At 48.4% G+C, this 14,823-nt stretch overlaps 6 protein-coding genes and 1 non-coding gene across 7 annotated transcripts; 5 read left to right on the top strand and 2 right to left on the bottom strand.

The window, feature by feature from the left end:
- Positions 1-187: 187 nt before the first annotated feature.
- FOBCDRAFT_154126 (uncharacterized protein) lies at positions 188-4,089 on the top strand. Its single transcript, XM_059608369.1, has 5 exons — positions 188-655; positions 702-2,401; positions 2,624-2,737; positions 2,882-2,987; positions 3,031-4,089. Exons 1-5 carry the CDS (start codon positions 206-208, stop codon positions 3,991-3,993), a joined length of 3,333 nt encoding a protein of 1,110 aa, XP_059464067.1. The 5' UTR covers positions 188-205; the 3' UTR covers positions 3,994-4,089.
- A 171-nt stretch (positions 4,090-4,260) lies between these two features.
- Positions 4,261-5,981, bottom strand: FOBCDRAFT_214073 (uncharacterized protein). Its single transcript, XM_031172697.3, has 2 exons — positions 5,350-5,981; positions 4,261-5,293 (listed from the first exon to the last, which is right to left on the bottom strand). The coding sequence occupies exons 1-2, from the start codon at positions 5,648-5,650 to the stop codon at positions 4,428-4,430; spliced, it is 1,167 nt and encodes a 388-aa protein (XP_031049482.2). The 5' UTR covers positions 5,651-5,981; the 3' UTR covers positions 4,261-4,427.
- Positions 5,982-6,056: 75 nt separating this feature from the next.
- FOBCDRAFT_t63 lies at positions 6,057-6,164 on the top strand. Its single transcript has one exon. It is a non-coding gene; the product is annotated as a tRNA-Met (tRNA).
- Positions 6,165-7,283: 1,119 nt separating this feature from the next.
- FOBCDRAFT_127714 (kinase-like domain-containing protein) lies at positions 7,284-9,450 on the top strand (the record flags this gene model as incomplete). The annotated part of the gene is made up of 3 exons (XM_059607826.1): positions 7,284-7,346; positions 7,836-8,356; positions 8,442-9,450. 3 exons carry the CDS (start codon positions 7,284-7,286, stop codon positions 9,448-9,450), a joined length of 1,593 nt encoding a protein of 530 aa, XP_059464066.1.
- Positions 9,451-9,801: 351 nt separating this feature from the next.
- FOBCDRAFT_13521 (uncharacterized protein) lies at positions 9,802-10,561 on the top strand. The gene is made up of 2 exons (XM_031172695.3): positions 9,802-10,038; positions 10,083-10,561. The coding sequence occupies exons 1-2, from the start codon at positions 9,874-9,876 to the stop codon at positions 10,368-10,370; spliced, it is 453 nt and encodes a 150-aa protein (XP_031049480.2). The 5' UTR covers positions 9,802-9,873; the 3' UTR covers positions 10,371-10,561.
- On the bottom strand, positions 10,561-12,393 carry FOBCDRAFT_13518 (P-loop containing nucleoside triphosphate hydrolase protein). Its single transcript, XM_059607934.1, has 4 exons — positions 12,263-12,393; positions 12,160-12,213; positions 11,305-12,111; positions 10,561-11,258 (listed from the first exon to the last, which is right to left on the bottom strand). The coding sequence occupies exons 1-4, from the start codon at positions 12,263-12,265 to the stop codon at positions 10,752-10,754; spliced, it is 1,371 nt and encodes a 456-aa protein (XP_059464065.1). The 5' UTR covers positions 12,266-12,393; the 3' UTR covers positions 10,561-10,751.
- A 1,193-nt stretch (positions 12,394-13,586) lies between these two features.
- FOBCDRAFT_268710 (ubiquitin-conjugating enzyme/RWD-like protein) lies at positions 13,587-14,462 on the top strand (the record flags this gene model as incomplete). Its single annotated transcript, XM_031172692.2, has 3 exons — positions 13,587-13,838; positions 13,967-14,241; positions 14,288-14,462. The coding sequence occupies 3 exons, from the start codon at positions 13,587-13,589 to the stop codon at positions 14,460-14,462; spliced, it is 702 nt and encodes a 233-aa protein (XP_031049477.1).
- Between the last annotated feature and the right edge of the window lie 361 nt (positions 14,463-14,823).

Genomic DNA, 14,823 nt, shown 5'->3' with positions numbered 1-14,823 from the left:
AGATAATTGTTTGACGCTGACAGGTCCCGCCGTCAGCACAGCCCGTGAAACTACTGGTATAAGCAACGCCTTCAGCGCTAGCTCAAGTTCCACCCAGCCACGATGTAGGACTCGGGCATGTTGGTCTTCAAGAATAAACTGCATATAAGGGCTGGAAGAGACCCAGAAAGATCTTCCAGCCCTATCACTCATATACACAATCACCATGATTCCTTCAATTCTATTAGCCCTCGCCGGGGTTAGTTTCGCAGCCCTCGAGCCCAGGCAGGTTATGCACCAGGCTCGAAACCAACCATCTTTCATTTCATCGCGGGATCTTTCTGAAGCTGAGAGCGAGCCTTGCAAGTTCATAAGTCAAGCTTATGTGGAGGCTGAGCCTGAGCCTGGGAAGCCTGTCGTTCTTGCTATTCCTCCCTCTGTGGGTATTGCATGTCTCAAGTCTGTTCCTCTGGATAAGAAGCGAGATCTCGAACTGCTGGATTATCTTGAGCCTCTGATTGGGTTTCAAAGTACGCTTGAGATTCTTGCTGATCCGCCGAAAGAGTATCTGTTTCCTGGTGTGGATGTTCTTGGTGGCTTCGATAAGATTCGGAGCAAGTTAGAGAATAACAAGTACGAGACTCAATATGAAGTCATGACAGATCTGCGAAGCCTTGTAAGTTTTTCCAATTCGTTGTACAATGGTGTACTTACGATAATAGTTTGCCGCTGCAAATGATGGTCACTTTGACTATCCTCCTGCTCTGCTCAACGCATTCTACTACGTCCGACGAGGTGTCGAGTTCGAGTCCGTGTCTGCCAACGGCATTCGACTGCCATACATCTTCCATGTCATCGACACTAGCCGTGGTAACCAAGGTCTTCTCGACTATACCCCCTCAGCTGTCAAGTCTATCGATGGAACCCCGATCGCTGAGTGGCTCGAGGAGGATGCTTCTTTCGCAACATCAAATAGCCAAGACCCTGATGCTCAGTACAACGGTCTCTTTGCATCTATTCCTCGTGGCGCTGTTGGATCATCTAGCAGCACACTCTTCACCCAGTTCGAGATTCCTGATACATACACCATCGAGTTCCACAACGGTAGCAAGTTGGAGATTGTCAACCAGTTGGTCATCCCTGCTACTGTTGACCTTTCTGGTATCGAGTCTGGCGAAGATTTCCATTATTATGTCGAAATCACTCCCACAAACACCACCACCGAAGAACCTTCTGCCAAAGAGCGTCGTTCAACTCAAGAGACTGACGACGATCTTCCTGGCTACCCCAAGCCTCTCGTCAAACAATCCAGCAACGCTGTCTCTGCATACCTTCTCAACGGCGAGGACTACAAAGACACTGCTGTTCTCTCCATCTTGAGCTTCTTGCCTATTGGCATCGACATCAGTAACCCCCCTGCTGACTTTAGCATGACCAAGTTCATCCTTGAGGGACAAGCTGTCATCCTTCAACTCATCAAGGCGGCCAAGGCTACTGGCCGTGATAAGCTCATCATCGATATGTCTGCCAACGGCGGTGGCTCAGTTGTTCTCGCCCACTCTATCTATCGTTTGTTGTTTCCTGAAGGAGAGTTTACTGGCTGGGACCGATATCGCGCCAACCCTGCTCTTGAGGCTGCCGCTGAGGTCGACTATGATAACCTCGTCAAGTCGTTGATCACAAGATCTGAGTATTACCCTGTCGCCCCTGGTAACAAGTACCTCGAGACAGGAAAGGAGTTTTATGGTCCTTATACCGTCAAGGGTCAGAATGTCACCGCAGCCTTCCAGACTGACAAGACTGTTCCCTGGGATGAGAGCATTCCTGCTTATATCAATGGCTTCGACCCCGAGAGGAAGCCTTTGGTCGCGGAAGCTCCCTGGAAGCCTGAGAATATCATCATCGTGACTGATGGTATTTGCGCCTCTGCTTGTGGTATCTTGACCGGTCTTCTCACCCGTAACCACGGTATTCGCACACTTGCCCTTGGCGGTCGTCCTCTCAACCAAGCCATGCAAGCCATGGGCGGCGTCAAGGGAACTCTACTCAACTTCAACGCCGACATCACCAGCGCAATCGCCAATGTCCGCGCCAACGCAAAGACCGACAAGGAGACGGCCTCTATCCTCAGCGACGCATCGTCCTCATTCCCCAGCTCGCAGAACCCACCTCTTCTTCCTCTCCCTGCCGGCGGTGTCGGCAAGGTCAACTCGCTGAACGGCTATACTGAGGATAATCTTGAGGGATACCCTGTGCACTTTAGATATGAGGCTGCCAACTGTCGTCTGTTTTATACGCAGCGCATGATGGCTTCGCCTATTGAGTCGTGGAGACGTGCTAGAGGTGTTGCGTGGAATAACGAGCCTTGCGTGTCGGGCTCAACGACGAATAGTGATGGTACTATTGGTGACAAGGCTCTCAAGTATGATTCTCGTGTTCGCAGTCGCGCGAGTGGAATCAAGGGGCCTGGAGAGTTGAAGAAGTGATGATCCATTCATGGTAAACATGGCGTTTAGATGGATGGTGTTTATATTTAGCATGCGATGGAGTTTATCTTTTACCTATAGATTATAATGGTCATACCAATATTTACTACTATTTTATGTTATATTGTGTCTTGTTCAACTTTGATGAGCCTCTGCAGCTTGTATTGTCACGAAGGTTTACGATCCCGATCGATTCAGCATGCCATGACGTCAGACAACTCAAAGCAGGCACTGGCACGCGACAACCACAAGCTACCTAAGCTCTGTCCTATGTATGTTCTTCCTCCTCTTCTCCTCATTCCTCTTCTTGACCTAATAATTAATTCTCTTGCGACATTCTTTTTGTAAACACAAAATCGTTATTCCGAGGTCGTCATGCCTCTCCTCCCAAGAGTCAACTCGGCCGTGGCCAACAGGTCCCAGTCCAAGAAACAAAAGTTCAAGACGTTTATGCGACAATGGTTTCTTGTCAACTGGCGCGATTTACTCGCCATGGCTGTAGTTGGAGCTGTCGCCTTTGGTGTATGTTTCTTTCCTGTGTTTTTAATCGTTGCTAATTTATTAGATCTACCATTCTCCTGTCATCATCACACGAACGTTTCCCGTCACCTTCGATGCGACCTCGGGAGATATTGTCTACCCGCAATGGGCGTACCCTGATCGCGGTTGGATTCTTCCCTCATGGCTGTCCGGTTTGATATCCATCGCTATACCTATCATCACCTACATCGTCGCCCAATTCCGGATTAAATCGGCCTGGGATGCGAGCAACGCAATCATTGGAACAAATTGGTCTGTCATTCTGGCGTCTCTTTTCCAGGTCACCCTCAAACAACTTGTCGGTGGTTTCAGACCTTACTTTCTCGATGTTTGCATGCCAGATATTTCTCTCGCCAAAACGCACAACAAGACTGGCTTGAATGGAGTTGGTTTCTACCAAATCATGTACACCACCGAAATCTGCACCCAGCCTGATAAATCGAGGATCCAAAATGCCATCACATCTTTCCCAAGCGGTCACACGACTGCCGCTTTCGCCGGATTCGGATTCCTCTTCCTATGGCTCAACGCCAAACTCAAGGTCTGGGCAGACCACAAGCCCGCCTTCTGGAAACTCTTCCTCACATTCTTACCTCTCCTCGGAGCAGTCCTAATCGCTGGTTCACTCACCATCGACGCTGCACACAACTGGTACGACATTCTAGGAGGCGGTTTTATCGGCACGATCATGGCATTCGCATCATATCGCTCTACCTATGCTAGTGTCTGGGACTGGCGCTTCAACCATCTCCCGCTTCAAGAGACGGAGGCTTTCCGGTATGGGTTCGACGGGGACCTGGACTATGCTGCCCAGACTTTATCTATGGCTGCTGGCTGGGGAGGCAAGAAGGTTAGGTTGCCTGAAAGCGCGAGTGCCCCTGCTATCAGCTCTGAGTCTACGCTTCGAAGTGGCGCTGAGGAGATAGAAAACCTGGATGCGAATACTAGAAGGAAGCGAAGGGGACCGGTTGGAGATGAGGCTGTCTAATGAGGAGGCTTGAGTTTACACAAGAATATTTATAGTTGGAGTTGGAGCTTGGCATAGATTTGCATATTGACTATAATGATAATGACAAGTTTTGACAAGAACATGCTTCTTCGACCTCGGCTGAGGATCCATCGATGCAAAACTGCTCTTGATGAGTTACCAACCAACGTCCGATCTGGTTGCTCTGTCTGCTCGACTTCTCTCCAGGAAACTCCGTAAAATTTGAGGAGACTTGGCCTTTCTACACTTGATATCGATGCCAAGAAGAGACAATCCCAACTACGTAATCTCTTTATACATATCGGGTTAAATGAGAATATTATGATCAAATGCTTCGGAGAACTATTACACGACCTAGGGATAAGAAGACTAAGACCTAGGCTAAGATTGACATAAAACAACGCCCAGTAAGCAAACGCGCAAGACCCCCAAAACTAGTATCCTGATGCAGCAAGCCTGGCCTTCTCATCGTCCACAATCTTTTCCTCCTCGTCCTTTTTCACAATCTCATAATCGGGAAGCTCCTCCTTGACATCACGAGAAGCAACCTCAGGCGGTGTTTGCTCTCGAGTCTCTTGCACCTGGGGCTCATCAGTGTATCTCTCCTGCTTCTCAGACAAGATACTATCGCCAGGAGGAGGGACCTGGCCAACTGCTTGCACAACAGTCCGGTCATAATCAGTCCGACCCTCAAGAGCCTGGAGGACCTCGAAAAGAGGCTTAGCAGCCATTGGCCAAGCAACGTCGCCACACAGGATCTTCTTTGCTGTGATCCCACGTTCATTGTAGAAAGTAGCATTGGCGTCGCCTCGAGTCACGACGATAGTGCCGTCGATCTGAACACCCATCCACAAACCGCGGCTCTTCATGTAGCTCCATACAGGTCGAGCGGTCTTGCTAAGAGCAGCCTCAACACTACCACCTGTCCCGATGGGTCCTAGAGCAACTGATCCCTCTGCACCGAATGAAACGCGAGGCTTTGTGAATGCGGCGACTTGCTCCTGAGTGTTGAGAACACAAACGCAATCGTAGACATCAAGCCCAAAGACAAATCCTGCACCGAGACTGCTTACAACGAAGGAAGACGGAGGAGACCAAGTACCATCTGAACGTCGCGCGATGACTATACCGGAGCCACCGGAGAGTGAGTTATGGCAGGCGCCGGCACGGATGACGTTGAAGATGGCTAGGCCGGCTGCGCTTTGGAGGACAGAAGGGGGGATTTTGACCATCGACTTGCGTGTAAGTCCGGTAGGGTGGAGGGGGCCTTTTTCTGTGGGCGATGTAGACGAGTTGAGGCCTGAGAGTGGTAAGTTAGTCTTACCTTTCATAGTTTATGATTGAGATGATACTCACTGGTGAAAGAGTGAAGAATTCGAGCAGCCTTGCTGCACTCCTTGTCCATTGTAGAAGGCCACCATCCCTCGGCACCAAACAAGTTGGCGACCTTGTTCAATGGCGAACCAGCCTTGGAGCTGATCTTGTGAAACCGCTCGCCGGCAGTTGGCCTGGCTGTAGAAGAAGCATTTCGATCTTGAGGTTGAGGTTGTTGGTACTCTGTGCGATCCGGCTGGATGGAATAAGACGGAGGCTGCTCAGCTTGCTTGAGAGGATCAACGTTCTCAATAGACTTGTTGGATGTAGAGTAAAGGGTCATTGTGAAGATGATACGAGTTATACAAATGTGATGTGAGTGAAAGTAAGTTTATGAGAATTGGAGGTTTCGTTGATTGTATTGTTCTGATATACTCAACCAGGCACCTCCCAAGCTTATATGTCCTTCCTCGCTGTATTATCCCAATTCCGTCCATCTCGCATTCTCTTAAGCCTACGCAATCTCATCCAACCAAAACATGAATTGCTGTTGCCTCTAGGCGCAGTAAACGCGGCCGCCTAGCTAAGATGGATGTGTAGTGCGTGGACTGAGGCGCAGCATCGCCGCACGAGAAGCGAGACAAGAGCGAATGACGATCTACGAACAGAGAGGAGTGAGAACTAAAATGAGTAGACGATGGTATTTGCAATTAGAGCTCAGATTCTTCAACAAACATCATACTTAAAAAGCTTTCTTGGCTCAGTTGGTTAGAGCGTTGGTCTCATATCTGTATAGAGTGACTTAGCTTCAAGCTAGGGTTATCCAAAGGTCGTGAGTTCGAACCTCACAGAGAGCATTCATTTTTGCTGATGGTGTTGTGAAGTTGTTGGAACCATCATAATAAGACCCACTGTTTAGGCTTTACCGTGCGAGTCGCTTAGTTGGTGGCGCTTAAAATGGGTCATATTGTTTGAGCACCAATAAAAAGCCCGAAACTCAGCCTTACACAGTTCCAATGCGCTCTGATACTGTGCCGCCCATAACAATATGCTTCCCTTTTATTGTACAATCGACAATATGTACATGCGTCTTTGCGAGGGACAAAAAAAGCGAAAGTGTTCATTTTGTATATAAACAGGCACGTGTAGCTAAGGTTTCCCTATATGCCTTCACCGAATCTTTGATGCTCTTACGATCAAGAGGTGCCTCTGAAGTTTGCGATCTTGTTGGTGTTGTCAAATTGTGAGCTTTTATTGCCGCCAATCGAGAGCAGATGAAAGTACTCATGATAGATCACATCTTTAATTCTTGGAGAGTTTGATAGGAATACATAACCGCCAAATACATGCTTCATTTTCGATTTAACCGTCACAGCTTGACATCAGTATTATGTAAGAAGCAATATAGATCGTGAAGTATTTGTATCTATCAATGATCGCTTGAATGAAGGGTTACTATATATGGAATATTCCTGTCAGTCGATATCAGTCTATAGATACGAGGCAATTATATGTATTATGATCCGAGACTCCTAGGACTGGCTAAGAAAAGCCTGGCACATGTCAATGAACTCCGGTAGTTTTCGCAAGACGATTGGCCATTGACCTTGTCTAATGCTCCGATTAAGGAATTCCATGGTTGTGTTCTCACATATGCTACAACAAGCCGTCTCGGCATGGGAGTGTGAGCAACTAAATGGCGTATGAGATTGTGCCAGGATTGACTCCAGGATAGAACTTGCCGAACTAGAGCAGACTTTCGTCATATTATTACATTACAATTCAATTGATGAGTCTGTTAGAGATCAAATCTGCGCTATTACGGCATATGCTGTAGAGAGTGAGACAATATGTCAGATTAGTTCATATGACTTTCAATGCTTGAGGTTTGACGACACTTGATGACATCTTGAGCTTTTACTGAGAGCGCAGCGAACAATAATGTATCATTGTATACTGAATAAGAATTGCTAGAAATGTCAGGGCGTAACGAGCTTAAGCTCGGTCTCACACTTTGGCCCCTTATGGGCCACCTCGAGGTAAGTGAAACTTACCGGAAGGATAATCCGAAAAGGACATCAGCATATACAACACAAAGACGATCATTCTATGTGAAGGTTCTTTTGTCCGTTGGAATGTTCAACGTATCGTCTGTAGGGCCCCTTCTGATAGCACTATCCGGGGCCACAGAACCCCGGAGACATTGTGCTCCAGCATAATCAACTAACCCTCGTGTGCTTGCAGAATGTCGGTCAAGCGATAAAAGTTCGATGACAGAGCGCCACGGAAAGGAAATGTGCTAGCTGGCAGGATGTGATAGGGCTAGCAACAGTGGTTGAGAAATCAGGCTGCGTCACACAAGCAGGGGTTGGGTGATATATCAATCCGGGAGCCCAGGCGAACCACAATCAAACACTCCGCAAGACATCCTGCACTTGTTTGCCTTGTTGAGGCTTTTCCCCCGCACCAACGCCTTGAGACGAACCGTTGATATGTTGTGCAATCGATTGTCTTTGACCACTCCTCAGCCACGACCCTACCGTTTTGCTGATGGCATTGACGGGACTTTCCAGAGGCTCGATGATTCCCTCCGGTTTGCTCACTGGATCAGAGATTGGAGTGAAAGCCACCTCAGACAAGGCTCAGCAGTGGCTGGTCTTATCGATGTAAGGTCACAGACTCTGGAGACAGACCTCGATGCCCTACGATATGAACTGCACGAGATGGGCTCCAGCATCGTCAATGGCGTTCCCACCTATATTGGAGAACTCTTGGAAAGAATAAAAAGATGTGTCGCCGAACTTACAGAACTCGTCGACTTCTACGGCCAAAACAGAGAACAGGGGCGCTCTGATGCCCTTGACGCTCTGTTTGCCTCCCAGTTCATTCTGGACATTGATGAGAGAACCGGCTACCCTCGATCCCTGCCGAATCAGCAAGGACTAGTGCAGATGGCCATCAGTATTGCCGAGACTCTAGGGAAAACATCACTAAACGGAGCATCTCTGGTTCCCCAAATGGAGGCGGTGCAGTCGTTCGAGGAGCATCGGTATGTCACCACTTGTTGGTTGGGAACACAGACAGCTAACAATAACAAGCCCGCATTTAGAGAGATGTCTATTTCAATTCGCCAGGATGCTCGAGCCGCGATACGTACATACTTACAACAAGACCGAGGACGTGCCTTACGAGCAGAAGGCATTCGAACCCATCGCCAAGGGGAGCTTCGGGGCAGTCGTTAGGGTAGAGCACAAGAAAACCTCTGAGGAACTTGCGATGAAAACCTTCTTCTGTAATGATCGGAGCAAGATTCTACAGGAGATCGGGGTTCTGGAAGTTTGCAACCACCCCAACATCGTCAAACTGGTCGAAGCATTCACTGTAGCCAACGACGAGAGATACGAAGAGGACAACGGCATCATTCATCTCATACTGAGACCCTGGGCCCCCTATACCCTCGAAGACTTTTTGAAGTCAACAGACGGAAAACGCAAAGATCGATGCAGATGGTTCAGCCCAGGCTCACCACAGTCAGACCTCTGCATCTATCGTATCATGAAGAAGTTGGCACAAGCCGTGGCTTATATGCATGGACGGTCAATCAAGCACAAGGACATCAAGCCCGACAACATCTTGCTCCACGAACCCAATTCCCCAAACATCCGTCCTCTTTTGACTGATGTTGGCGTGAGCAAGGTATTCATCCGTGGGGGGTCAACCAATTTCGACGACTGCTCATATATCTTCCTCGCCCCAGAGCAAGTCGCGAGATTGGAGAGCAATCTCCGTGCTGATATATGGCAACTCGGATGCTGCTTTGCACTGATGCTAGGTGTGGCGAAGAGAGGGAGAGCTGGACGAGATGAACTCTGGGATAGCTTTTGTCGGACAAAGGATAGGCGGTCGTGTCAGATTGCCTCAGAGCATGAGCACTTCATGAAGAGTCTCAAGGTCTTGTGTGACGAGAGCCTGTCTAGACGCGAGGCCTTGAGCAGCCAGTTGGCGTATGAGCTTGTATCAGGAATGTTGGACAAGAACCATGAAACAAGGCTGGAGATTCATCAAGTCTTGTCACGCCTTGACCAACTTGTTGCTCAGATGAGCACAGTTTCAGTGGGCGATGTTGAAATGAGCTATTTGTGAAGAACCGGAAGGCATTGTGGATGGTTATCATGGCGTTTGGATATCGGAGGAGCAGTCTCTAAAGTTTAATGGGCAGGACTCAGATTGTTTAGTCACTACGGTAATCTATTGAATGCCAAAAAGAACATAATCAATTATCAACTCGACTACCTTAATCTTTACCCATCTTTACTGTTAATGGTATTTGCAGAACGATGATACTGAACAAGCCAAGCAAGTGTAATATCTGATTGGCCCCTCACCATCCCCAGATCCCAATTGCCGTGCGTAGTGGGTACGTACCCAGCACATCCCCCACGTCATCTCAAAGGGAAGCTGACCTCAACCTCCCTGTAGAAGAAGCATCTCAAGCACCACTTCACTTCCCATAATGACAATTGTACCACCAACACCATAAACCAAATTCAACCATCCATCGCAACAATGGCTCCCGCCGCTACAAACTCTCACAGCGAGACTGCTCGTGACAACGCATCAGGCTTCATCGCCTACGCGCGGAGCTCCGTGGATCGTGTTGTTCCGCCTAATTCTCGACAGAAAGCTTATGACAACACTGCTTCTTTTGCTTCATCGCGACCTATTCTCTTTGTACGTTTCCCCTCGCCGCCCATTTACCATCGCTAACAAAACAGTCCTTTGTTGTATCGCAACTTCTTCTCTCTTTCCTCCCTCTTCTAATCTTCCTCACATTCTCCCTGTCAACCATCCTATTCGCCCTTGGCGCAGCAATCGTCTTTGCTCTTTTCTGGATTGGCGTTGCCCTTCTTGTTCTTGTGCCAGCACTACTCGTCACTTCATCCATCGCCGTCCTCGTCTGGGGCTGGGCCATTGGCAGCTTCATCATTGCACGATGGCTGTACAACCATTCACCTGTCGGAGTGCAGAACAATGAGGTTGTGAAGAAGGAGAACGGCAATTAGTTTTACGCCTACACCGTCTGCCAGCTTGGTATTAGAAACGACAACTGGGATCCTCATGATATGTCTGCATTTTGGGATCCGTGCATGGGTTATGGAGGATGTCGGGATGGACAATAAAGTATCGGTTTAGTATGGAGTCTGTTTGTCTACTGAACAGGGCCTAATGGTAATGGAGGCGGGATACAGCCCGTTCACGAAAATTGCAGAAGCATTACGCTGTCAACATGTAACATTACACTGAACATCAAGTCCTAGGGCATTGCCAACCTAAGCATTTTATCCCTAGTACAAAACATTCCGCTCAAAGTGGCTGTTAAACCTCTATTCCTCATTAATAACCGAGACCCATCTATCTGTCCCAATCGCTCATGTACAAGTACTTTACAGATACAGACCCTCTGGTTCGCCCTCCTGCTTCGTACGGAGTACTCTCTCACGCGCTGATCGGAAGTCCGCCATTTGCACCCGCATTCGTCGTTCTCGGAGAGCAAGTAGACCGGCTTCGGAGCAGATGGCCTTGATGTCGGCACCTGAAAGGTCGTCCTTTTGGGAGATGAATTCCTCGAGATCAACATCCTCGTTGAGGTTCATCTTTGAGGTGTGAAGTGTGAAGATCTTGCGCTTGGTGTTCTGGTCGGGGTTCTCGAAGAGAATCTTTCGATCGATACGTCCAGGTCGGATCAGAGCGGGATCCAGGGTATCGATCTTGTTGGTGGCCATAATGACCTTGACGTCTCCGCGATCATCGAAACCATCCAGCTGGTTGAGGAGTTCCAGCATGGTTCGCTGGACTTCGCGCTCACCACCTGATGTTGAATCGTATCGCTTCGTACCAATGGCATCGATTTCGTCAATGAAGACGATAGAAGGAGCGTTTTCACCAGCAACCTGAAAATGTCAGTAACAGATCAAACACGTCAAAGGATTCTCATACCTGGAAAAGCTGTCGCACAAGTCGAGGACCATCACCAAGGTACTTCTGAATAAGCTCACTACCTACGATACGTAGGAAAGTGGCAGAGGTCTGGTTGGCAACGGCCTTGGCCAGCAATGTCTTTCCAGTGCCGGGAGCACCGTAGAGAATGACACCCTTGGGAGGCTTGATACCCATCTCCTCGTACAGCTCCGGATGGAGCAGTGGCAACTCTACTGATTCTCTGACTTCCTGAATTTGCTGCTCCAGACCACCAATATCGGCGTATGACTCGGTAGGAGCTTTGTCGAGCTTCATGACACTGACGATAGGATCGGCATCATCTGTCAAGACGCCAACAATACTGACGCTCTTGTGGTGCAGAAGAACACTGGCGCCAGGCTCCAGCAAGTCCTTGTCGACGAAGCTCATGATGCTGACGTAGTACTCAGGACCAGTAGTACTGCTGACGATCGCATGATCATCGTCGATCAACTCCTCCAGAGTTCCAACACCCATGGGGCTTCCTCGCATGTCATCCACACGGCCACGCTCGTCTGCTAATCGATCGACATCGGCATCGGTGCCCACAGATTGACCCTCCTTGGCTGCCTTGGCCTTGCGTAGACGTTCCTGGTTCTCGACGTACTCCTCCTCAAGCAGGAGATGATCGTGGATTCGCTGCATTCGCAAAAGTCGGAGCTTGCATCGGCTGGTAGGGTAAACGGCGGGAAGTTTTTGAGCGGCGCTGGTGCCACCGGCCTTTCTCTTCTTGCGGCCGACTCGTGTGGTAGGTCGAGGCGGAGGTTCGTACTTGGGCTTATCCTTCTATTGGGTTGTTAGAATGGAAATAGAGGTTCCGAGCGGGTTTCTTGCCTTCTTGTCCTTCTCATCGCGTCCCCCTTCTCCCATGCCGGATTGACCTTGACCCTAGATAACGTCAATAGCTGTTCAGCTGCAGTATGACGGAAGTGTTTACCATTTTGTCAGGATCAGCTCTGGGAGCTATAGATTATGTGATGACGTTTGTTTAGCGTTGCAGTGGTTTCAATGAGGTGAGTCGTGATGGTGGATGTGATTTGATATGGAGGAGAGAGGTCGAGGCTCCCGAGCTTAGTGATGATGAAAGCGACCGCCAGGCGCCAGGGAAACACGACAGCAGCTCCAGCCTAGTCACGTGCTGTAGTTAGCTGAGTCACGTGAAACTTTGACAGCAACACTGGCTTCAAGCAGTAACAATAAATGCAGATGCCGCAGTCGAGGGGAAAATATTACTCAAACTTGTAATAAGCTGAAACTCTCCATTTTGAACTCAAAAAATTTCTTACCATGTCCCTTCGTCTGTTTGGGGTCGATGCCAGCATCTCATAGACATGTCGCTATCGATGTTGACGAAAACAATTGGAAGGCTACTACTGTATGTCTCAATTGTTTTGTCAAGTATGGATGCAGGGAGGAAGGAAACCAAAAGTTGATATTAAGAGTCGTTTCAAAAAGTATTCTACATATATGGTCTCGAAGTTGACAATACAAGGGAAAAGCAATGGACCTTGATGGATTAATCGAAAAAAACATCCATATAAGCCAATACGTAAAGTTTGGCCTTGAAGTCCCTAAAGGCGCTAGCTGTTGATAAGACCAGAATTTAATTCGAGGAAACTAGGAGAAGATAGCAAAGCGCATATGATATGATTGGCTTCAGTCTATACTCCTACCAACTCAATGCAATCAGAGCTCTACAAAATTGAATAAGCTCTAAGTGAGGCGGCTGAAAACACCTTTTTTGTTAACCAGGTACAGTCAGATAAGGCGGAATAATACCAGCTGATCTGGGAAAGTCTTTACTGAATTACAACAAGATAACACTGTCTGATTATTAAACTATTAACTCTACCAATTGATGCACTCACACAAACGCATATTGAACTTTGATCCAACCATTTTTCGCGGACTTGATCCATGATATTCTATTTTTGAACCCGACACTGCAACCCAAGAGTAACGCCCCCCGCAGGACGCTAACTCTTAGCGGTCTCCCAGTGGAGTGACGTCGGCCTCTTCTCTTAAGCTACGCCACAGCCTGACAAAAATCAAGGACCCCTCCTTCTCCATCCAATATCACCAACCGAACCAGCCTGCTTTACCTGCACAAGACACGACCTGACCTGCAGAAGGCCTGTCTTACGGCCCAAAGTTACCTCTTGTCCCCTCACTCGATCTAACTCTTCTCCTTTTTCAATCATAACTTGTTATTCAACATCCTCAACTCTTCCATCACCGCTTCTTCCACGAGTATCACCGTCATGTCTCGGGACCGGCGTGTAGCCAAGGAGCTCAAGGATATCGAAGCCGATCATGACGACTCAGGCGTCAACGCGAGTCCTGTTAACAACGACTTGAAGCACCTCAAAGGAACATTCCCTGCGCCGCCTGATACCCCTTACGCTGGAGGTACCTTTACAGTCGACATACAGATCCCGGATCAGTATCCATTCAAGGCACCAGCGATAAGATTTGACACCAAGATTTGGCATCCGAATATCAGCAGTCAGACGGTAGGTCAACTTTCTTCCGAGTGGCGGACGTGGAGCACATAAACAGTCAACTCGTTGGGGCGGGGACAGTCAGCAAGAGGCGGACTACGACAAGAAAAGGAATTCGAGATACTAACTCAACATTTTAGGGCGCTATCTGCCTTGACACCCTCAGCTCCAACTGGTCTCCCGTCCAGACCATCAAGACCGCACTTCTCTCCCTTCGAATGCTTCTCGAGTGCCCAAACCCCAAGGACCCGCAAGATGCCGAGGTTGCAAAGATGATGATAGAAGACCCCAAGCGCTTCGCACTCATGGCTCATGAATGGGCTGTTAAATACGCCGGCGCTCCACGACAAGACGTTGACCTCACCAAATACCAAAACGACGTCGCAGCAGCTCCGGTCAAAGACGACAATGCTCGGTAGGTCAAACATGGAGACGGAGAGAATATAGCTAACACGAGGTAGACTTGCCGGATACAATAGAAACCTTGTCGAACGTTTTGTGAACATGGGCTTCCCACTAGAAGATGTTGTCGAGGCCTTCATTCATTTCGGCATAGATCGCAATGGAGGCCGAGACTACGAACTGGAAGAGGCTTACATGGGGGATGTCGTTGCCAGACTGCTACATGAAAACTAATGTGGACTAGGGAGGACCAAGAGAAGGAATAGCGATCTGAAACACAATTTCTTTAAGCATGGTATGGGGAGTTTACGTCGGTTTGTTTTAACAACTTGGTATAGACTGGGTACGGGGTGAATGAGCTGTACTTCATATGGTTCGTAGGTCATGATAAATGGCACAAGATAGGTAGCGATTGAACTCAGCGGTAATATGTGAAGCAATTCTTCACTTGTTTACGTTCTATGCCTACCCAACTTAGGAGACAACCACGTCGTCACATGTGCATACTCCGGCATGATTAAATATGGCTTGAAACACTTTTCGACATTAGATGGATCATGGTGTAATGTGACATTGTTGGCGTATTGCGTGCTGA

The sequence above is a fragment of the Fusarium oxysporum genome, chromosome II (genome assembly GCF_013085055.1).
Source record: "Fusarium oxysporum Fo47 chromosome II, complete sequence".
Lineage (NCBI taxonomy): Eukaryota > Fungi > Ascomycota > Sordariomycetes > Hypocreales > Nectriaceae > Fusarium > Fusarium oxysporum.
This window is presented reverse-complemented; position numbering and strand designations above follow the sequence as displayed.

Excerpts from the sequence above, each read along its gene's own strand:
- FOBCDRAFT_154126 (XM_059608369.1), top strand. The coding sequence starts at position 206 with ATGATTCCTTCAATTCTATTAGCCCTCGCCGGGGTTAGTTTCGCAGCC. Across the intron at positions 656-701 it reads TGACAGATCTGCGAAGCCTT|TTTGCCGCTGCAAATGATGG; the intron begins GTAAGTTTTTCC and ends TTACGATAATAG. Across the intron at positions 2,988-3,030 it reads TTGGAGCTGTCGCCTTTGGT|ATCTACCATTCTCCTGTCAT; the intron begins GTATGTTTCTTT and ends CTAATTTATTAG.
- FOBCDRAFT_214073 (XM_031172697.3), bottom strand. The coding sequence starts at position 5,650 with ATGACCCTTTACTCTACATCCAACAAGTCTATTGAGAACGTTGATCCT. Across the intron at positions 5,294-5,349 it reads AATTCTTCACTCTTTCACCA|GCCTCAACTCGTCTACATCG; the intron begins GTGAGTATCATC and ends TACCACTCTCAG.
- FOBCDRAFT_13521 (XM_031172695.3), top strand. The coding sequence starts at position 9,874 with ATGGCTCCCGCCGCTACAAACTCTCACAGCGAGACTGCTCGTGACAAC. Across the intron at positions 10,039-10,082 it reads CATCGCGACCTATTCTCTTT|TCCTTTGTTGTATCGCAACT; the intron begins GTACGTTTCCCC and ends CTAACAAAACAG.
- FOBCDRAFT_13518 (XM_059607934.1), bottom strand. Across the intron at positions 12,112-12,159 it reads GCGATGAGAAGGACAAGAAG|AAGGATAAGCCCAAGTACGA; the intron begins GCAAGAAACCCG and ends ACAACCCAATAG. Across the intron at positions 11,259-11,304 it reads TTGTGCGACAGCTTTTCCAG|GTTGCTGGTGAAAACGCTCC; the intron begins GTATGAGAATCC and ends TGACATTTTCAG.